Below are 19,690 nucleotides of genomic sequence, written 5' to 3' on the forward strand. Positions count from 1 at the left end.
GATACTTCTTCTTATAGATAAATATATCAATAAAACAGTTTGTATGCTATTTTAGAAATACCGCAGCTGTCCACAGTACAGGGTAAACCAATGAGTTTAAATGCTACCTAACACAGAAAACTCCAAAAGTTAATAGTTAACAGGTTAAGTTAGGTGGAGGCTCGTACACTCAAAATACAAAACTTATCACAACTTTAATCGAGAGTCTTTATTCGTGTAATTTTATAATTTAAAAAACTTAAACTTAACGGGCAAAAGAAGATGAAGCATGAAAAAATCCAGTCGAATTACAATGTTTTTTTTTTCCTTTGCTTGAAATAATTTAATTGTGGGATAACCCAGTTGATAGAATTAAGGGGGGACAAAGGTGGGTTTGGGGACTAGGGGGTATGAATATATTATCAAGATGAAGGAGTCTGTTTCAAATCAGTGGTTTATCACAGCATAAATTAATTTTGAGGTTTATTTCATTTATGTATCCAAGTAAACATTGTACTGTAGATTTAAATGAAATAAATAACTGGGAAGCCAAAACAAGTACAAACATGTTAAAAATACACGGACTAATCTACAGACATGGTTGGTTAATAATTAAAATGATCAATATAAGAATTCCACTTTTGAAAAAAAAAAAATGAAGAGCTGCTTTTCACTGTGAAATTGATCTTTTCCAGTCTGAGAAATTACATGTCTTTGATCTATAAATACAGTCTTTACAAAAAGATATCAATTAATACGCATTAGTGAGAGAAGTACCTACTTTATTCAAGGGTTACAGGCTATTTTATATTATTTGCATAGTTCCCACACTACAGAGTGACCACAATACCCAGTTGTTGTCTGCCCAGAATGATTCAGAGGATCACTATCTTACATTTTATAAGAGTGTCAAGAGATAAGACTCCCTTAGAAAATGGCTTAATATTCAGAGGACCGTCTAAAGCCATGTGGTGGGGTCTCTATTCATACAGAGGGATATGGGAAATGAGCAAAAACCAAACAGAACACCAGCACATCTGTAAACCTGATTATTTTTAATCAAAATGTTACAAGAATTTCAGACATAACATTTATTTTGCATTTTCATAAAAATATATACAATAAATCATTGCTAATCCCTAACAAACCATCACAGCTATTATAACTTGAGTTTGCTAACAGAAACCTCTTTGTTTTTCTTCTTCTTTGAAGGCTGGTCCTTTGCGCTTTTGATCTGACTTTTGACCTGGTCCTGCAGCTGAGAGAAGAACGCTTGAGAGGACCGCAGAGCCTTGTCCTTCCCCTCGTCCTGAAACAGAGGAACACTTGGTTAGTAAAGTCACCTCAGGAACATCTGCAGCATAAAGTAGGAATTTGTGTAATGTTTACAAAAAAAGCCTTCCTTAAAGGTGTGGTGTGTCTGAGAAGTGGAAAAAGCTGACTAATTGTTTGCTAAAAATAGATTACCCAGTCTGTGATAGCACTACATAGTTAAAACATGAGTTAATCCATAGAGCACAACCTGCTGAAGTTCAAACTGTGCATCAGAATGAGGAACACCGGTGACTTTGAACGTGACACAGTTGTTGACTCTGAGAGTATTCTGAAGCTGCTGATCTACTGGGATTTTCCCCAAACAATGTCTAGTATTACAGAGAATGGTCCGAATAAGATAAAAATATCCAGTCAGCAGTAGTTCCATGTGTGAAAATGGCATGTTGATCTAAGAGGATAACGAACTGATAGGAAGTTAACAGTAACTCACAGAACTGCTCGCTACCACTAAAGCCCGGTTTCCATTAGTACCTACTCAGATCGACTCGCAACAGTTCGCCACAGTTTACCAGTGATACAAGCAGGTACTAAAGTGTGACGTCGTCAAACTACATGGACTGATTCTTATATAGCGCTTTTCTACTCTCCCGGAGTACTCAAAGCGCTCTATACAACATGCCTGATTCACCCATTCACACCCACTCGTACAAGCACTTCTAAACACAGTGCAAACTAACCTGCATTCACACACATTCGTACTCCAATGAACACATCGGAGGGCAATTTGGGGTTAGTATCTTGCCCAAGGATACTTGACATGCAGATCGGGGAAGCCAAGAATCGAACCACCGACCTTCCGATCAGTAGCTGATCTGCTCTACCACCTGAGCCACAGCCACGCATGCCACCGATAGGCCTGTCAGTGGGTCACTCCATGAGTCATTAGAGTATCTCGTTCGCGAAAATCAAAACTGCCATTTTTTAAATCCAGCTAGGAGGGAAATGGCTTCAAATAATGCCGGTGCCTCCCGAGTCTGACGAAAAGCCACAGACCAAGTAGCAGGTATATTCTTGCCTCGACATCCACCTTTGTTGTAGGGTTCACGTCTCAAACTAATTACATCACGGGACACTTGGCCATGTTGCTATGACAATGACCACACACATTAGGTGGTACTCGATTGTATTGGAAAACCAGCCGATCCCAGTCAAGTCGTGGCAAACAGTGGCAAGTCGATCCATGTAGATACTAATGGAAAAAGGGGCTTAAGGTATGCAGAAGAGCATCTCTGAACGCACAACTCGTTGAACTTTGAAGCAGCAGAAGATCACACCGGGTGCTGCTCTGGTAAGGACATGAAACTGAGGTAACAGTTTTCAGAGGCTCAAGAAAATTGAACCACAGAACATTGTAAAAATGTTGTCTCGTCTGATGAGTCTTGATTTCTGCTGCAACACACAGATGGTTGCGTGGCTGGTTATAAACAACATGAAACAGGGCTCTAGAGTGTGACCTAATTTCTCAATTGTGTGACTAAAAAAAAAATCCTAGGTCGCACCGGTGCGACCAGGCGTTCGAGTTAAAAAAAAAAAAAAAAAAAATAGTCTCTGCAACTCTGAAAGTCTCTGTGTGGCCAACAGCAGACAACATTATGCCCAAATCATGGTCTAAACCAATCATGAATGTGCTGCTTAGAGTAGCTGAACATGCCGCTGAAGCGCCGCAGCACAAATGTTTGATCAATCTGTGTGTCACGCGTGTGTCTCTGTACCAACGTGCAGAAAGGGGAAATGACGTAGGGAATTCTCACAATAACAATAATCCAATAGCGCAGAAAAAGTCTCAGCAACTCTGAAAGTCTCTGTGTGGTCAACAACAGACACATATTATGCCCAAATCATGGTCTAAACCAGGGGTGTCGAACTCCAGGCCTCGAGGGCCGGTGTCCTGCAGGTTTTAGATCTCACCCTGGGTCAGCACACCTGAATCAAATGACTAGTTCATTACCAGGCCTCTGGAGAACTTCAAGGCATGTTGAGGAGGTAATTTAGCCTTTAAATCAGCTGTCTTGTATCAAGGTTACATCTAAAACCTGCAGGACACCGGCCCTCGAGGCCTGGAGTTCGACACCTGTGTTCTAAACCAATCTGAGGTAGTCAAGGGCGAAACCTCTCAGAAGATGTCAGTGAAGCACTTTAAGCACAATAACTTTTTCAGTACCGTATTTTTCTGACTATAAGGCGCACTTAAAATCCTTTCATTTCCTCAAAAGTGTGCCTTATGTATGAATTCTGGTTGTGCTTACTGACCGCGAACTGATTTTATGTGGTACACGGTGCTCAAAAATCTTTTAAAATGCTTTAGTACGACTTTGGTAAGCTACAAAGCCGCACCGCTTGATAGATTGGTGGAGCATTACAGCTACCGTAGTCAGGAGTCAGGAGTAATACATAATATTACTGTATTGTGTGTCTATATGGATCCTATAAGGACCCCAAAATGGCACCTGTTAAGAGACATGATTATGATGCGGATTTCAAACTCTATCAGTCACGCAGTAGAACACGGGAATAGAGCAGCTGCGAGAGAATTCAACATTAATGAATCAATGTTACGGAAGTGGAGGAAGCAAGAAGAATGAGTTGAGTAAAGTTTGACTTATCTGACTGTTTGGTTTCGCTTAACGCGCCTTATGGTCCAAAAAATACAGTAACTTATCTTTCTTGTAGAAATGTTCTCCAAATAAAGAGCTTTGTGTTGACAACCGACAAATCTGCAGAAAATGTGTCACGCTGTCATGTCGATATGGACCAAAATCTGTTGTTGTTTGTTGTATGTTTCCAGCACTTCGTTTAATTTGTGCCACAAAGACTAGGTACTAGAAATCTGTACCTAATAAAGTAGCCATTGAGTGTAATGAAATTATTATTATTCATGCTTTAAAAAAAAGTAATTGTTTTCATCAACTTCACTTTGTATACATTTTCTGTTTAAAAAAAAAAGCATCACACTGGTGTTTAGTGATATTTAGACTTAGTCGTATCACATGAATAATGATTACTTTCTCCTGTGTGCATCTTTAAAGCACTTCCAAACATTTCTAACGATGATCTGACAGAACTCTGAGCAGGTTGATGACGACTTCCTACCGAGAGCAGCAGAGTGAAGCGAGATCAGGCACTCACCTTGAGTATCGTCGCTTTGCCTCCTTTTGTGACTTTCTTGAGGGTTTCTGTCACTTGAGCCTTCGATGGCTTTTTGTTCTCCCCGGTTTTATTGGCCTCTTGAAGTTTCTGTCTCTTTTCCTTCTCTTTGATCTTCAGTCGCTTAACCTTCTTTTTGTTGCGCCTCTCACGTTTCTTGTCTGTTGATGTCTTCTCTGTCGCTCCCAGCAAATCTCCCGCTTTGTTCTTCTCCTTTGGTTGGAGGAGAGGATTGTTAAGACAAAATCCTCATATGAAAATAATGGACATCTGTACATGGATTGAAGACTAACCTTGATTTCTTCTGGTGCGAGTAGCGTAGCATCACTAGTGCTGATAGGAGCTACCTCCTCCATTGTAATGGATGGCAAATTAGACACCACTTTGACCTCAGGAACGGGCTATGGACAAAAGCAAACATGAATACAAAATGAATCAGAAACCTTTTACCTTTCACAGTACAGCACTGTGTAAATATACATTCAGTTATCAGCTGTTTATCCAACGATAATTACAGCTTAAATTAAAGACTACAATCACGTTGGGATAGGTTTTTAAAGAACCATGCACATGAGAAACTGCAGACTATCTAGTTTTAGTCGCTGCTAGCAGGAAAAACTCACCGGCTTAGGTGTGAAGTGGAAGTTGGAAAGAGCATCCAACTTTAGGAAGAGTGTGTCCATAAGCTTCTGAATTTCTACATGGGCTGGGTTCTCCTCCTCCTCCGTTTTTTGCTGAAATTACAAAAGAAAATAATAACAATACAATGAATATTTGAGGCAATGCTTCATACGTGTCAAAGTTCTAATGAAAACAAGGAAAAAAGTCAAACCTGATTCTGCTTGAGATATTCTTGCTCATAGATTTCTGCTAAACTCTGCTTGCTCTTCTCATGGTCCAACGTGAGCCTCTTCTTGTACTCAAACACCTCCTCCTTAGGCTTCTCTTTGCGAACCACGTCATCGAAAGCCTTCCAGAAACACAAGTATAAGTAACTAGGTTATTCATTATAATAATATAAAAAAATAATAGTAACAGTAACCAGTATTTTTTATTATTAACTTGGTCTTTAATTCTCTGTTTGATGATATCTTCCAGCTGTAGTGTAGTTTCTTCTGTGATTGCAGGGGCTGAAAAAACAAAAGAGAAATTTTACTCTGTGATTTGACATAATAAGGCTGGTATTAATTATTCAAACTAAAGCATAGCCATTGCAGCAAACAGAGTGGGAGTTTGCGAGGTGCTGGGTGGTCACTAACCCGTCCTGGACGTCTGCTCAAACTCCACGTCTTCCTCCAGCATGCTGTTTTCAGGACGTGTCTGCGCAGTTACTTCTCCGGACAGCTGCCAGGGTTTCTCTGCTAAAGCTGCTTTCTCTAGCTCTTCAATCTTCTGGGACATCTGCAGGTTACAGCAAATGCAGGATTGCACAGTCACCAACAGTGAACTAAAAATCAGCCCTGTTGGGTCAATGTTGGGTACCCATGATCTGTGCTCCTTCAGGTACAGGTGAGACATTAAATGGAAGGAGGCAGGTAAGGAGTTAAACTAATCTCCACTCTGAAGCAACTACCAACGAGAGTGAAGGACGCCGTTCACTAATGTGATAGGTTGGGAAATTTACACTATAGGATCACCTATAGTGCAAGAATCTGAAATTTATGATTTCAAAACAAATAAATAAACAAACAAACAAAAAGTGGTATTAGCACTCCGGCAGATTTAAAAAGTGTACTCACACAAAGCAATCAGTATCGTGCCTGAACCCCCAAATTCTAGTTCATTCGTCAAGTGTGATCGCTGCTCGCCACTGTTTAGTTGAACTCAGGCCTGATACAGATGGATGCAACTACTACATCATCATTCACTGGTTTCTGAACTCCTGATACCTCGAAATGAGAGTTTTCACCCTTGCCATCTCTGTGTTTTAAAACCAGATGAGATGAGGGGTGGATCTGACTGTGAAACCACAAGTAAATCGCCTAATAAGCTGTCAATCACAAGCCAATGAGCATAACCTGGATAATTCTCCTTTCTGACAAACACAATGACCAAAATTAATCAGCAAAGTGTTTACAGAGGTTCATTTACTTGTAGACTTGAATAGGATTTTAAGTCTTTCTACAACCACAACTATGCCACCTGGGGGCCATTCAAAAGAATGCAAGATAATGGGGCCTTTTAAATACATCTATAACACATGTGAGAGGACACATGCATCCTAGAATCATGAACTGTGCTCTGCAAGAGCACTTTTAAGAGTTTTAAGTGCATGAAAGCGCAAGCACGGTACAAGACAACCACACTTAGTGTGAGTACACCCTCTGTCCTCTTGTGATTTAACACTTTATTTTGCTTTTTATTATTCTGGAGGGCTTACAGCTGCATCCTCTTAAGTCAAACAGGGATAAATTGGAATTAAATTAAAAAACTTGCTCCAACTTGCTGTGTTGGATATGTTAATCAAACCAGTGACATCTAAAACCTTGTTTCAGTTGCATTTCGTTTACCTTTTCTTGCCGTTTCTCAAACGATGACTTTGCTTCAGACTTGGCTGAGCCTTTGGCTTTTCCTCCCAAAATGTCCTCCACATCCTCTCCCTCGCTGTCTTCATCATCCGAGAGATTAAAGGTCACTTTCTTATGAGACGACCTAGACTGACCCCTCTCCTCTTCCCTGCCAAAGTGCAGACACGAACATGGTGAAATTGACTTCTCCCACACATAACTACACGTTTTATAATTTTTGACTGCACTTACTCATCATCACCCTCCTCTTCGCCATCATAGTCGTCATCTATTACTTCTTCACCTTCCTCCTGGCTTTCATCCACGCTGTCATCCTCTCCATCTGACGGGTCGTCTGTTTTAGCAGGTTCACTGTCCACGGCGTCAAAGAAGTCCTTGTACTTGAGATTCCTGGAGCTCTTCACCTGTCGGTATAAAGAACAATCAATATATTTGCTGTAGTTTGAACTATCGGGAGGCAAAAAAAAGAGTGGAAAATGTGTGATAAGATACATACAGTATTTTTCTTTTGCTTTTTGGTGGAAATGATTTGCTCTAGGTCAAGATCATCATCCTCATCTGAGGGCAGATCCTGAAAATAGTCTACGTCATCTTCATCCTCCTTTCCCTCGCGCTTGTCCATATCATCCAGAAATGCCTCCATCTCTGACAGTTTAAAGAACTTATCATCAACCTCAGAGGGCACCACTTTTGCTTTGGATGCCTTCCTTCCTGTATCCTTCTTCTGTTTCTCTTTTTTCTCCAGAGCATCCACATCAAAATCCAAATCAGAGTCATCCTCTGTGTTATCGTCTTCCTCCACAGCCATTTTCTTTTTCCGTCTCGGTGGTTCCAATTCTTGTTCCTCCTCCTCTTCTTCTTCATCGTCATCATCATCTGCTGATGCTCCTTCTTCTTCTTGACCACTCTCTTCCTGCTCCTCTTCCTCCAGCACAGTTAACGTCTCATCTGCTAAAGCCTCGTCTATGGCATTTTTAAAGTGTTTCAGTACGGCTTTGTTCTGCAGCTCTAGCTCCTGCCAAATCTGTTCTTCATCAAATTTTTCCACAACCAGCTGAGCTAGCGGGCTTCCTTTATAATGTCCAGGTTCCTGAGCTTTGTGGAGGTCATACAGAGTCTTAGTGATGGAGGTAAAGTCTGTTGCCACTTCGTCTTGAAGGCTGCAAAGATGAAAACACACAGAATTAGTCAGGTATGTCTTATGATGCGATATTGGGGGGAAGATTTGTTGTTGTTGTTTTTATTAAATAACTGAATTGGATGAAAGTCTGTGGTTTATTTATTAATGTGTTGGTACAAAAACAAAACCACTATGTTTCATCCATACATCTTGTCTGTGAAGGTTCTCAGTCATCCAGGTCATCGTAGTCTAAGGAGCTTGGAAAGAAAAGCGTCTGGACTTCTTAAAGTTGCTTGAAGACGTTTCACCTCTCATCCTAGAAGCTTCTTCAGTTCTAACTGAACTTTTAGAACTGAAGAAGCTTCTCGGATGAGAGGTGAAACGTCTTCAAGCAACTTTAAGAAGTCCAGACGCTTTTCTTTCCAAGCTCCTTAGATCCATACATCTTCTACCGCTTATCTGGGTTCAGGTCGCAGGGGCAGCAGTCTAATCAGAGAAGGCCAGACTTCCCTCACCACGGCCACCTCTTGCAGCTTATCCAGGTGGGAGCAATCATATCCGCGACCTCGTTCTTTCGGTCACTGCCAAGAGCTCGTGACCATAAGTGAGGGGAGGAATGTAAATCGATCGGTAATCCAAAAGCTTCATTTTTAGGCTCAGCTCTCTCTTCACCACAACAAACCGACAGAGTATCCGCATCACTGCTGATGCCGCTTCAATCCATCTGCCAATCTCCTCCTCCCCTCATTCATGCTTAAACTCCTCCACTTGGGGCAGCAACTTGCCCCATGGGATTGTTTCATCCTTCAAATTATTGATTTAGTTGCCATGGGATGATGTGGCCTGTGTTTTTGGGCTGGCTCTAAGATCACTACTATACCACATACAGTCTAGAAGTGCACGTTTTGCCACTTTTCAGCAATTTTCTTCTCTAGTTTTAGTAGCTCAGAATGAAGTGAAAATTTGATACAGAAAATCATATTTTTATGACTGCAGCAGTAGCATTCGGCATAAATTACTACAGTTGCCACTCCAAAAAGCAATGAAATGCCACAATTTGGCACTGATTAACAATTTTCCTGAATTACGCCGACTTTTGGGCTCCTCAAGAAAAAGCTGTGCTCTGTGTGTGTGTGTGTGTGTGTGTGTGTGTGTGTGTGTGTGTGCCTCCCACACCCAAACAGCATTGTGCTTATTTGTTAAACTGCATAAGCAGCTCCAGCACCGAGAGCTCAGGCCTTTTTTGACTTCTGGGCTTTGAGATGTGCCGTCTGTGGCAAACCTGTGGGATCAGTCCTGTTCTGTTGGGAAAAACTTGCCTGTCTGATCGTGGAAATTCAGTAGGGGTTCTCCACCATTTTATTCATACAAGTTTTCTCCTGTTTGGTGAGGTGAGGGGTCTTAACCCCCATTTGAAATACGGCAACACAAACTTGTGTGCACAAATGCATATACTAGATATTTACTTCATTCAAGACATTTGAAGTTTTACATTTTCTAACAGGTGTGGACTTTCTGAGTCTAAATCAGGATTGACAAACATGATATGCAATGAATAAACATCTGGTGTGTCACAGCAGTTGGTAGTCTAACACGTCAGTTATTACATCATCTTTTCTTTCTTTCTTTTTTTTTGCGTAGCTCTACAGACAGCTTACAATAATGAGCTAACTTTTATTTTATGAGCATAAATGTTACTGCAGTTGGATAAGCTCATACCATGAAGATCTGTTTAAAGGTGTAGCAACCCCCAAATGCAGACGTGAGCTAGCTGATTTTAGGAACATAAAACGATTAAAGGTTTCTACATGAAACAAAAAGGAGAAACTCGCCTAATCATTTATATCTTACCAAAACCTCGACGTATAAACGTGTTGTCAGGTAAATGTGTTAATGCTGTGCTAACGCTACAGTTAGCTTCAGCTAGCTGGAGCGAATTTATAAAAATATTTAACAGCTTCTTCAAAAGATTAAAAAAAATTACTCAACGCAAACAACAAACACTTACCTGAGGAAGTTTTCTGGCTGTGCTGTGTTGGCATTTATTTTCTTTACACACTCTTCCAGAACACTGAACACATCTCCACTAGCCATGATTGCCCCCACATGTGTGGCCGTCTGTGTCGCACGTAAACAGGCTCACCGAGAAACCGCTCTGTACCTGCCACTTGGTTCCGGGGTACGAACATGGCGTCCGCCGTGCTGAAGGTTGCAGGTCTGTGTTAACAATTATTCAGCTACGAAATATTCGCTATTAAGTTCACTGTTCTGCAGACGATAAACGATGATGCTAAGCTTCGTTATAGTGAACTGTAATTTTTTTCGGAAGCTCAAACGAGCCCGCAAAGTTGACGAACATAAACAATGTTTACGTTACATCGTGAACCAGAAGCACTCAAAAAGCGCAAACCTCCGCCAAGGCAGCTCACGCTGTATACAGTATTTACTTTTAAGGGAGTAGTATTGTATTTTCTCTATATTCATTTATTTTCTTTGTTCTTTCAAATATACTTTAGGAAGTTTGTAGTGCAGCAAAAAGGCTTTTGTTATTTGCCCAGTTGAAACCCATTTGAATATAGTTGACATAATTTTGAGTATCATTTTTTATGTGGATATAGTACATGTGTAGCATTCATTTCAGTGGTTCCTAAAATGTTTAGTAATGCATGTCAGGTGAAAAAAGTCTTTGATCAAACTAGTTTTTACTTTTGTTTTCCAATAAAATAGCTCCAAATAGCATTGTTATCGCCTCTCAATCAATTCAGTCTATCAGGCTATCAATTGATCAATCAATTGACCTTGAAGGAGAGGTCAGAGGTCAAATGTGACACATTTGAAATCTTTACAATCTGCTTTCTCCATGTTAACAATACACAGGACAATCATGAGAATTATAGTTTCCAAGTTACAAAGCTTTTTGTGAATTTGTGACCAATAAATCATTACGCTGACCTTGGTGGATGTAAGCCAAGTTAACATGACCCCACGCTACACCCCTACAAAGTTTTATCATTCACTTCAAGCTGTCGCGTTTACAGACAGAGATACTTGGCGAAGGTACCTATTAACTTCCTAACTACTAACTTAAGCCAAAGCCATACCATGAAGTAACTTCACACTGGAGCATTTTATTCCAAGATTTTTGTATGGTAAGGAGATGTGTGTAAAATTATATGGGTACTGTTATTTACTCTCTGAAACACAGGGTTGACCTAATAACCTAATTATATGTATATGTTCAGTACATAAACAGCAGGTTTCCCAGACAGGGATTAAGCCTTGTCTGAGACTAGGAGAAGAATTCAAAGATGACCTCCAATGAAGGCAAAAACAAGATTATGGCCTGGGAAACAAAAGATTGCTCTTACAGTAATAAAACAAAGATTATTGATATGTCCTCCTGAGACTTCGGCTTTAAAATAAAAAACTAAGTATCATCAGTTAAAAAAAAAGTACTTTTTTTTAAAACTATGTCTTCATAAGGAGACGGTAGGTTTATTTTACAACTCAATAAAGTCGTTTGAAAGTATGAAACACTTTATTGAGTTGAATGAATGGTAAGGTGCAGAAAAGCCAAAATGAGGGTATTATTTTATGTTCAGTATGAGCACCTTACTTTAAAAAGTCATCTTTAAGGAATTGCCCTGTCGATTGGTTGTAGGAGGAAGGGAAGCCTAATAATTTTAATTTGAAAAGTCTTTCTTTCACAAATTAGTGTTATTCATGTTTACATTAACTCAGCATGCATCAAACAGAACACCAGACAGTAAAGATTGGTCTAATTATTATTCATATGATCAAAAACCAACAGTCAGTCACACAAAGGAGAACAGATTTGGGAGTACAGGAAGCATAGGCTTTAAACATCATTAATGTAACTCGGGACTTGGTCCAGAATATACAGCATACATCAAAGCTACTTGAGCAGAAACAACAAACACAGCTGATCTCTTTGTATTTTAATTTCATATTTAGCGGCAGGTGTTTCCAGATGCTCTCGCGTCGCGCTCCAGAGGGCACATTCAACAACGGTGCCCCTCCATCAGGGTGTTCCCGCGTCTCTGTGGAAGCTGGGCAGGCTTAACCACATCGCCATCGCTGTCCCCGACATGGAGAAGGCCACGGCGCTGTATCGGGACGTGCTGGGGGCCACGGTGAGTGAGAAGGTGCCCCTGCCCGATCATGGTGTCTACACTGTGTTCGTGGAGCTCGGCAACACCAAGCTGGAGCTGCTCCATCCTCTCGGAGAGAAGAGCCCCATCTCGGGCTTCTTGCAGAAGAACAAGTCAGGAGGAATGCATCACATTTGTATCGAGGTGAGACGGCGGTGACAGGGGAGAGCTTTTATTACATTTTTGCATGATGTGCATCATGTGACCCCAAGTTCACGAGACTGAATTCAGAATTTGGTCATTTTCGTACTTCCTCTTGTCTAGGTCTACTGTGACATGCATATAATGAATGAGTGTACTGGTATAAAGTATTAGTTGCACTAGTGTTTTATGAGCCAATCCTCGCCTTCTGGTTCACATTCATTTTCCTTTTGCTCTGAGGATGTGCTGCAGCAAAATCTTTCTCTCGTGTTTTATGAGGATTGTGAGTCAGAATGGCCCAAAGAAAACATGCTTCCCTTCAGACTGTGACGTGGTATTTATAAAAAACTGTTGTGTTGCATTTTTTGTGTGAATCGGTGTAGTAGTATGGCTATTTGGTACATATAAATACATATGATATGACCTGGGATGAATACACGATTATCTTTGCTTGTGTTTTTATTTTAAGATCTACTCTGAATTTACAAATACCCATCATAAGGTAATAATTTAAAAGACGGAAACTAACAAATTAAACTAAAAATGAACATTTTCAAACACTAAAACCTGAAAAATAATTGTCATCACTGACCATGAGAATGGCCTAATGTAATATTATGAATTTACTAAATTGCATAAAGTAAAATAACTTTAAAAAAAGCAGTTCAACTTTTGCAGAAATCATAATTACTACGTATATCGAAGCTAAGAAGTATTTAGGAATAATTATCTAGGGCCTGTGTGAGCGTAGTAGAGTTTGTTGTTAGTGTTATGTGTTCATGTCAGACAACAAATGTCAATGTTGTTGTTGGTCCTATAAATCCAGTAACAGCTTGTCCCAAATTATGTGACTCAGCACGGGGACCTGTGCGTTAGATTGCAGTGTTATGAGAGTTGACACTCAGTTGTGATCATTTTTAACCCTAATGATAACAAGTGAATTGAACAATAATGTTTTGTTCCCCCTATGACTGCAGGTAGACGACATTAGCGCTGCGATAGCCGACCTAAAAACCAAGAACATCAGAATGCTTTCGGCGGAGCCGCGGATAGGCGCTCACGGCAAACCGGTCATGTTTCTCCATCCTAAAGACTGTGACGGTGTGCTGGTGGAGCTTGAAGAAGCGTGAAGCATCACATCCTGCCGTTGACTGAGAGGAGCCATTTACATGTTTTACAGGCAGTTAGATGATCAGAGTGATAACGGGGATTGTTCCTTACAGCACTTCTGCTTTTGGAAACACAGTTCTTCTTTGTATGGAATAAAGTTTTATGTGGTACATTAACATGTGATGTATTAGTATGCGGTGTGTTGTTCTAACAGCTTCCCCTAAAGTGTTTGTGATAGAAATTTGATATTTCCCATATCTGCTAATTTGTGACATACAGTAAATGGTGGCTTTCTTAGACACAGCACTGGGTTGGACTTCCTCTTGGGTTCAGAGCATGAATTCAACAAGGTGCTGGAAACATTCGTCAGAGATTTTGGTTCATATTGACATGATAGCATTTTTTGTCAGCTCATCCGCAACGTCAATCTCTCATTCCACCACATCCAAAAGGTGCTCTATTGGACTGAGATCTGGATGGTGACTCTGGAGGCCATTTGAGTACAGTCAGCTCACTGTCATGTTCAAGAAAACAATTTGAGATAATTTGAGCTTCGCGACATGTAAGATATCCTGCTGTAAGCAGCCATCAGATAATGGCACACTGGTCTTAAAGGGATGGACATGGTCAGCAACAATACTCAGGTAAACGATGGTGTTTAAAAGATGCTCAATTGGTAAAAAGAGTCTCAAAGTGTCCCAATAAAATCTCTCCATCACTGTTACAAAACCAGCAGTCTGAACAACTAATACTGACCCTACCATCTGAAAACTGAAGCAGAAATTGAAAAGCAATGTTTTTCCAGTTTTGGTGAGCCTGTGCATTGCAGCCTTAGCACTCTGGTCATTCTCCTTTGAACTCTTGCATTAAGACATTTTTCACCCACAGAAAATTCCTAAAGCATTCATAATTAAAGGATTCGTTGTAATGTAAATATCCAGACTTAACTTCACTAGTAGACAGAAGTGCATTTACAAGGTATGTGAGAGGAAAAAGCCAGATAAAATTAGCACCTAAATAAATACAGAACACAGACTATCAATGTCAACGTCTATGAAGAGAATTATGCTTTTAAAGAAAAGAGAGCTTGAGAGAAAATTGAGTAGATTGACTCCTGAAAATCTCAGACCACCACGTCTAGCACCAACAACCATATTATGTTCAAAGTCACTGACGCTCAGTTTGAACCTCAGGTCAACTTGACCATGTCTACATAAGTTGCTGCCACGTGATTGGCTGATAAGATTTAAAGTAGCAAGCAGCTGAACAGGTTTTCCTGATAAATTGCACAGTGGGTGCATATGAAGTAGGATAGCTTCAGGTGGGAGTAAGTTTGATTTCTCACTAACATGAATTCACTTTTGCATTACTATGACTGACGCGGTTTAAATTGGACTACTCTGATGCGTTGATTACTGTTTAATCCCTTTAAATTTTGAACAATGTCTGAATAAAATATGTTGATAATTTAAATGTTGATAATATATTTTTAAATGCAAATCAAGCCATAAAAATATAAATCTTAAGTTTATTTTAGGTGAAGCCCGAATACTTTCATTTCATGTAGGCTAATTAACACATTTCCTTGTCATACATCATCCTGCATTTAGTAACTTGCAGTATTTTCCATTATGGCACTTGTAAGGCATTATTCCGCCTTGCTGACACCTTTACTCTTGCCATTAGCGCTGTTGTTAGTCTTGTTGGCTGTAACTCACCACTGGAGGGAGTCACAATTAATACCAACCAGAGGGCACAGTCTGTATCCTTGGAAGAAAACATGTATGCGACTGCAAAACAGAGGGAAGTGCTGATGACGCAGATAGACTCTCGGACATTTCATCTTGATTTCCTGTATAAGCTTTGCTCAAGCTGGAAATCCCCAGATTAATTTTGTAAGCTTTGTTGAGGAGGAAAAAAATACTGAGGGAGCTTGAGAACGTAAACTTGGAACAACAAACTGCCAATTAGTCTAACATCAAGGTGCTTATTTGGGATTTCTGGTGGGTACGTTTTAGGAGAATTGAGGCTCTCTGAAAACTGTTTACGTTCAGCTAAACTGACTATTTTGCTTGTTTATGCTAAAACAAGAAGAATTGCTGCCAGACTTTAAACTACCAGTTGCTGACAATTTAAAACAGACCTGACATTTGTGCCATTTAGCTCCAACATGTGTGAATTTTTATCTGAAGGCAATCAGCTGCAGTTTATTTTCTCTGGAGAAGGAACTGAAACAGATTGATGTTTGGTATGAGCAGGTTTGCACTTTTACCATCACAGAAACATTCAGAGACATGAAAGACAAAAACTATTCAGAATCCAGAGGGTTGGTTTATTTGGTTTGAGTAACACCTCCAGGCTTTAAAATACAGCAAATATGTAGCAATGACGAGCCTTTCTAACTGCAGAGAGACATGCAAGATATAGGGAGGGTTTGAACACAAACTCACTCACAGGGGTTTCTAGTAATAACATGAGTAATAACTTTAAAGGTCTAACCAGCAACATGCAGATGGCTTTTCATTTTGAAGCAAGATACAAATACACATAAGCTGTAGTAAATGTGGTGTGAGAGATTTAGCTGCTCTCTTTGCCAAGAGTGTGTTTGTCAAACAGGTACTCCGCCATGCCGTTCTGGGGAGCGCCCATGCGGCGCAGATTGGTCACCCAGTCAGCCAGCTCTTTGATGGACTTCACCTGCTCATCCAGGTAGTGAGTCTCAATGAAGTCGCACATCTGAAAGAGACAGAGTTTCGTTTAATAAGACGAGACAAAACAAAAACAAAAAAAACAAGTAAGGTAAGACATCTCCTGCATTATACGTTCACTTTAAAAATAAATGCCATACAGGCCACATCAGAGTCACTTATATTTTATATTACACAAAAAAGAAAATAGAAATTCCAGATTTGCAGGTGTACAACCAATCAGCATGCCTTGCGTGTGTGTGCTCACAATTTATTTTTGGTGTTCCTTCTCACTGCACTTTGCTGTGTAACATACACACCATATTTTAGTACTCACATGTGGGTCATTGTGTTCAGAGCAGAGTTTGTGCAAATCCAGCAGTGACTGGTTCACGCTCTTCTCGAGCTGCAGGGCACATTCAAGAGCCTCGACGCCGCTGCCCCACTCGTCCCTGTCTGGCTTCTGCAATTAAAGCATCATAAAAAAAAAAAAAAAAACCCAAACACGAGTGAGACATTTATTAATGAAAGTTCACCAACCTGACCTAGAAAACAAGCTTCCTGAATACGTAAAGCAGATTTGCGGTTTAACGTTTCACTCGAGTTCTGGCGGTCATGTTTGCGTGCCCGAAAGCGATAAGAGACTCTGCACGCCCACGCCCTTGGTATCTCTCTGGCCTTATAAAACCCTCCCTATGTGAAGCTTAAGATAGCCCAGAACAATCTCACACTCAGCCAGAAGTTAACATATGTTACAGTCCATTTGTTTTCACAAATCTCATACCTTGACGTCTTGGAGGAAGATCCTTCCGCCCCTCTGGTTCTGCAGTTTCATTAGCTTCTCAGCGTGCTCACGCTCCTCATGCGACTGATGATGGAAAAACTTGGCAAAGTTGTGCAATGCCTGGTCATCACGATCAAAGTAGTAGGACTGTAAGGAAGAAAGTTTGTAAACTTTAGGTAAAGTTTTTAAAATCTACCTGCCAAAACCATTGTAAACAAAAAGGACTTGTCATACAGAGGACAGAAACCATAGTTGCCTGCCTGTTCTTTATACATACTCAAAGGAACGTCAACCTTTTTTTTTAATTCAATACCTAAACATTAATATCCCCTCAGTTTAAAAACCTCCCTTATATTTGACTAATCCTGTTTAAAAAGCAGCTTGCTCTGATAGTGGGTTGTTTATTTATCCATTTTAAATGGCAGTAGGCTGCTTCAACACCTCCGAAACAACTTCCCCTGCCTTTTTCTCGGCTCAATGGCTGTACCTGGAAACCAAGCACAGCACTTATAACCACATAGCAGCCTAGTTAAAAGGAATTAAAATCACTTCTTGATTATAAATAAAATCTACTCGCACTTCCCGTTTCTCTGACCACTATTACCCGAATGTCACCAGGTGTTCCAGACTGGTACTTTCCACTGAGTTGTCCTTCAATAACCCTTTTTAATCTGACTGTGCACCATGGATTGCTCTTACCATAGACAAGTAGACGTAGGAGGCATACAGCTCCAGGTTGATCTGCCTGTTGACTGCAGCCTCGCAGTCCTGGTGGAAGTTCTGTCTGACCTGGGAACTCATGGTTCTGAAACATAAAAATCACAATTATATCAGTAACTATTTGCAAATGTGATTAGACTAGGACGAGTTCAAGAGCAGTGAAAAGGTTGTGATTAATTTTATTTTATTTATTTATTTTTTTAAATAGGCACCTTTTACTGTGTTTAAATACATCTTTGGGGTTTGGCCCACGAACCTCAGACAATAGCTCGACTTATTACAAGTGTCACACCTCATAACAACTGCGTAATACTGACTGTGTTGCTCAGTATTTTTGATGTTTGAATAACGCGATTCGTTCATCAAACAGTATCACTGGGCTAGGCCATGTACGTTACGTAAGGCAAAAATCAGAAAAAAAAAAAGAGTTTCATGAAAACATCTGCTAAACTTTGCACTCTTTACCATTAAAACAGGCCTTAACAATCACATAAGTCACAACGCAAAGTATGAATCTGGTTAAAGCTCGACTTGTTTAAATAAAGTAAATATTTATTTATTACGATGTGTTTGAAGGAAGCCACACATGGCGCTGAAAACACTGCGCAAAGCTTGGGCAGCCAAATGCGCACAGGCCCACACTGACTGCGACCTCAAGCTGATAAATCGAACTAGTATTATCAAACTACAAAGCCAATGTCAGCCTGGAATCTATAATCAAACATAACGATAAGAAAAGAAAACATAGGGAACGTTTCCTTACCAAATTTCAGTGGCAGGTCTTGTTGAGAGGAGGTCGAAGCTGTGCGTTGTTAGCAAAACAAAGAGTTAGCTTCCGAGCTAGGTGTTTTTCAAGGCTGACTAAGCTAGCTAATGTTTCAAGTTTAAATTCACTCGATGTATCGGAGCGACTGGTCCCGTGCTGTATAAAGACAGTTGAAAGGTTGCCGTTCAAGCACTGTTGAAGCAGGTAACCTTCACTGTCCGCTAACGAGAGACACGACTGAACGTTTCGACCCAGGCGCCTGTAGATTAGCACTTAGTGACGTCACCTGGAGGAGGGAGGGGAGGGGAGGTGGGAGGGGCCAAGAGGCAGAACATCAGAGCACGTACCCCAGTGTTAGTGAGCCTATTTGACTTTATTTAGTTTCATTTCAAAACATCATTTTCATCATTTTCATTCACATGTGAACAAAGTCAACTTAGAAGTGATAATACTAACTAGTTCATACGTCTTTGGTCCTGTTTGTGGTTTGTAACAAGATATCACATCTGCTGACTCACCTTTGATCACGTGGGATGATTCATCTAATTTTTTTTTTACTATGTCATTAAATCATTCCAGAAAATTGGAGGTTAAGAAACAGTCTCATGATCACTTACCAGAACATGACTAACAAGTTCATTATGACACCCTGTACAGGAGTTGCCTTGGTAAAAATCCATAGCGTAGGCTTGTTGTGTCATTACCAAGGCAAGGTTTCCCAAAGGGGCAACCAGCTCTCCCTAGGGTTGTTTTTGTTTGTTTCTTCACTTATTTTTTTTTAATGAGAGAAAAAAATAAACACTACTTGCACATACTAAGTATTGTATGTGTTGGAGCATTGTGTGTAGTTTTCCTCACTTAGATCCCAACAAACCGGGATCTAGAGTACACTCACAATTTCTAGTACAAGTTTGGACCAGCTTAACTCTTCATCGCCTAGATTTAACAAGGTGCTAGAAACACTCCACAGAGATTTTGGTTCATATTGATGTGACAGCATCACACAGTTGCTCCATGATGTACATTTCCTGACCCACCACACCCCAAAGGTGCTCTACTGGATTGAGATCTGGTGTCCATGGAGATCATTTGTGTAGTGAACTTATTGTCATGTTCAAAAAACCAGTTTGGGATGATTCAAGCTTTGTGACATGGCACATTATTCTGCTGGAAGTAGCTATCCAAAAATAAGTGCATTGTAGTC

General features: G+C 40.3%; 3 protein-coding genes across 3 annotated transcripts; 1 reads left to right on the forward strand and 2 right to left on the reverse strand.

Annotated features, from left to right (window-relative positions):
• Positions 1 to 752: 752 nt before the first annotated feature.
• mphosph10 (M-phase phosphoprotein 10 (U3 small nucleolar ribonucleoprotein)) lies at positions 753 to 10,221 on the reverse strand. Its single transcript, XM_063492951.1, has 11 exons — positions 10,115 to 10,221; positions 7,483 to 8,146; positions 7,218 to 7,390; positions 6,969 to 7,134; positions 5,718 to 5,859; positions 5,521 to 5,588; positions 5,291 to 5,428; positions 5,082 to 5,192; positions 4,752 to 4,859; positions 4,441 to 4,671; positions 753 to 1,288 (listed from the first exon to the last, which is right to left on the reverse strand). Exons 1-11 carry the CDS (start codon positions 10,198 to 10,200, stop codon positions 1,139 to 1,141), a joined length of 2,037 nt encoding a protein of 678 aa, XP_063349021.1. The 5' UTR covers positions 10,201 to 10,221; the 3' UTR covers positions 753 to 1,138.
• A 52-nt stretch (positions 10,222 to 10,273) lies between these two features.
• Positions 10,274 to 13,712, forward strand: mcee (methylmalonyl CoA epimerase). The gene is made up of 3 exons (XM_063493072.1): positions 10,274 to 10,321; positions 12,082 to 12,422; positions 13,397 to 13,712. Exons 1-3 carry the CDS (start codon positions 10,294 to 10,296, stop codon positions 13,547 to 13,549), a joined length of 522 nt encoding a protein of 173 aa, XP_063349142.1. The 5' UTR covers positions 10,274 to 10,293; the 3' UTR covers positions 13,550 to 13,712.
• Positions 13,713 to 15,840: 2,128 nt separating this feature from the next.
• Positions 15,841 to 18,754, reverse strand: fth1a (ferritin, heavy polypeptide 1a). The gene is made up of 5 exons (XM_063474641.1): positions 18,484 to 18,754; positions 17,700 to 17,805; positions 17,001 to 17,147; positions 16,554 to 16,679; positions 15,841 to 16,265 (listed from the first exon to the last, which is right to left on the reverse strand). Exons 2-5 carry the CDS (start codon positions 17,799 to 17,801, stop codon positions 16,107 to 16,109), a joined length of 534 nt encoding a protein of 177 aa, XP_063330711.1. The 5' UTR covers positions 17,802 to 17,805; positions 18,484 to 18,754; the 3' UTR covers positions 15,841 to 16,106.
• Between the last annotated feature and the right edge of the window lie 936 nt (positions 18,755 to 19,690).

The sequence above is a fragment of the Pelmatolapia mariae genome, linkage group LG1 (genome assembly GCF_036321145.2).
Source record: "Pelmatolapia mariae isolate MD_Pm_ZW linkage group LG1, Pm_UMD_F_2, whole genome shotgun sequence".
Classification (NCBI taxonomy): Eukaryota; Metazoa; Chordata; class Actinopteri; order Cichliformes; family Cichlidae; genus Pelmatolapia; species Pelmatolapia mariae.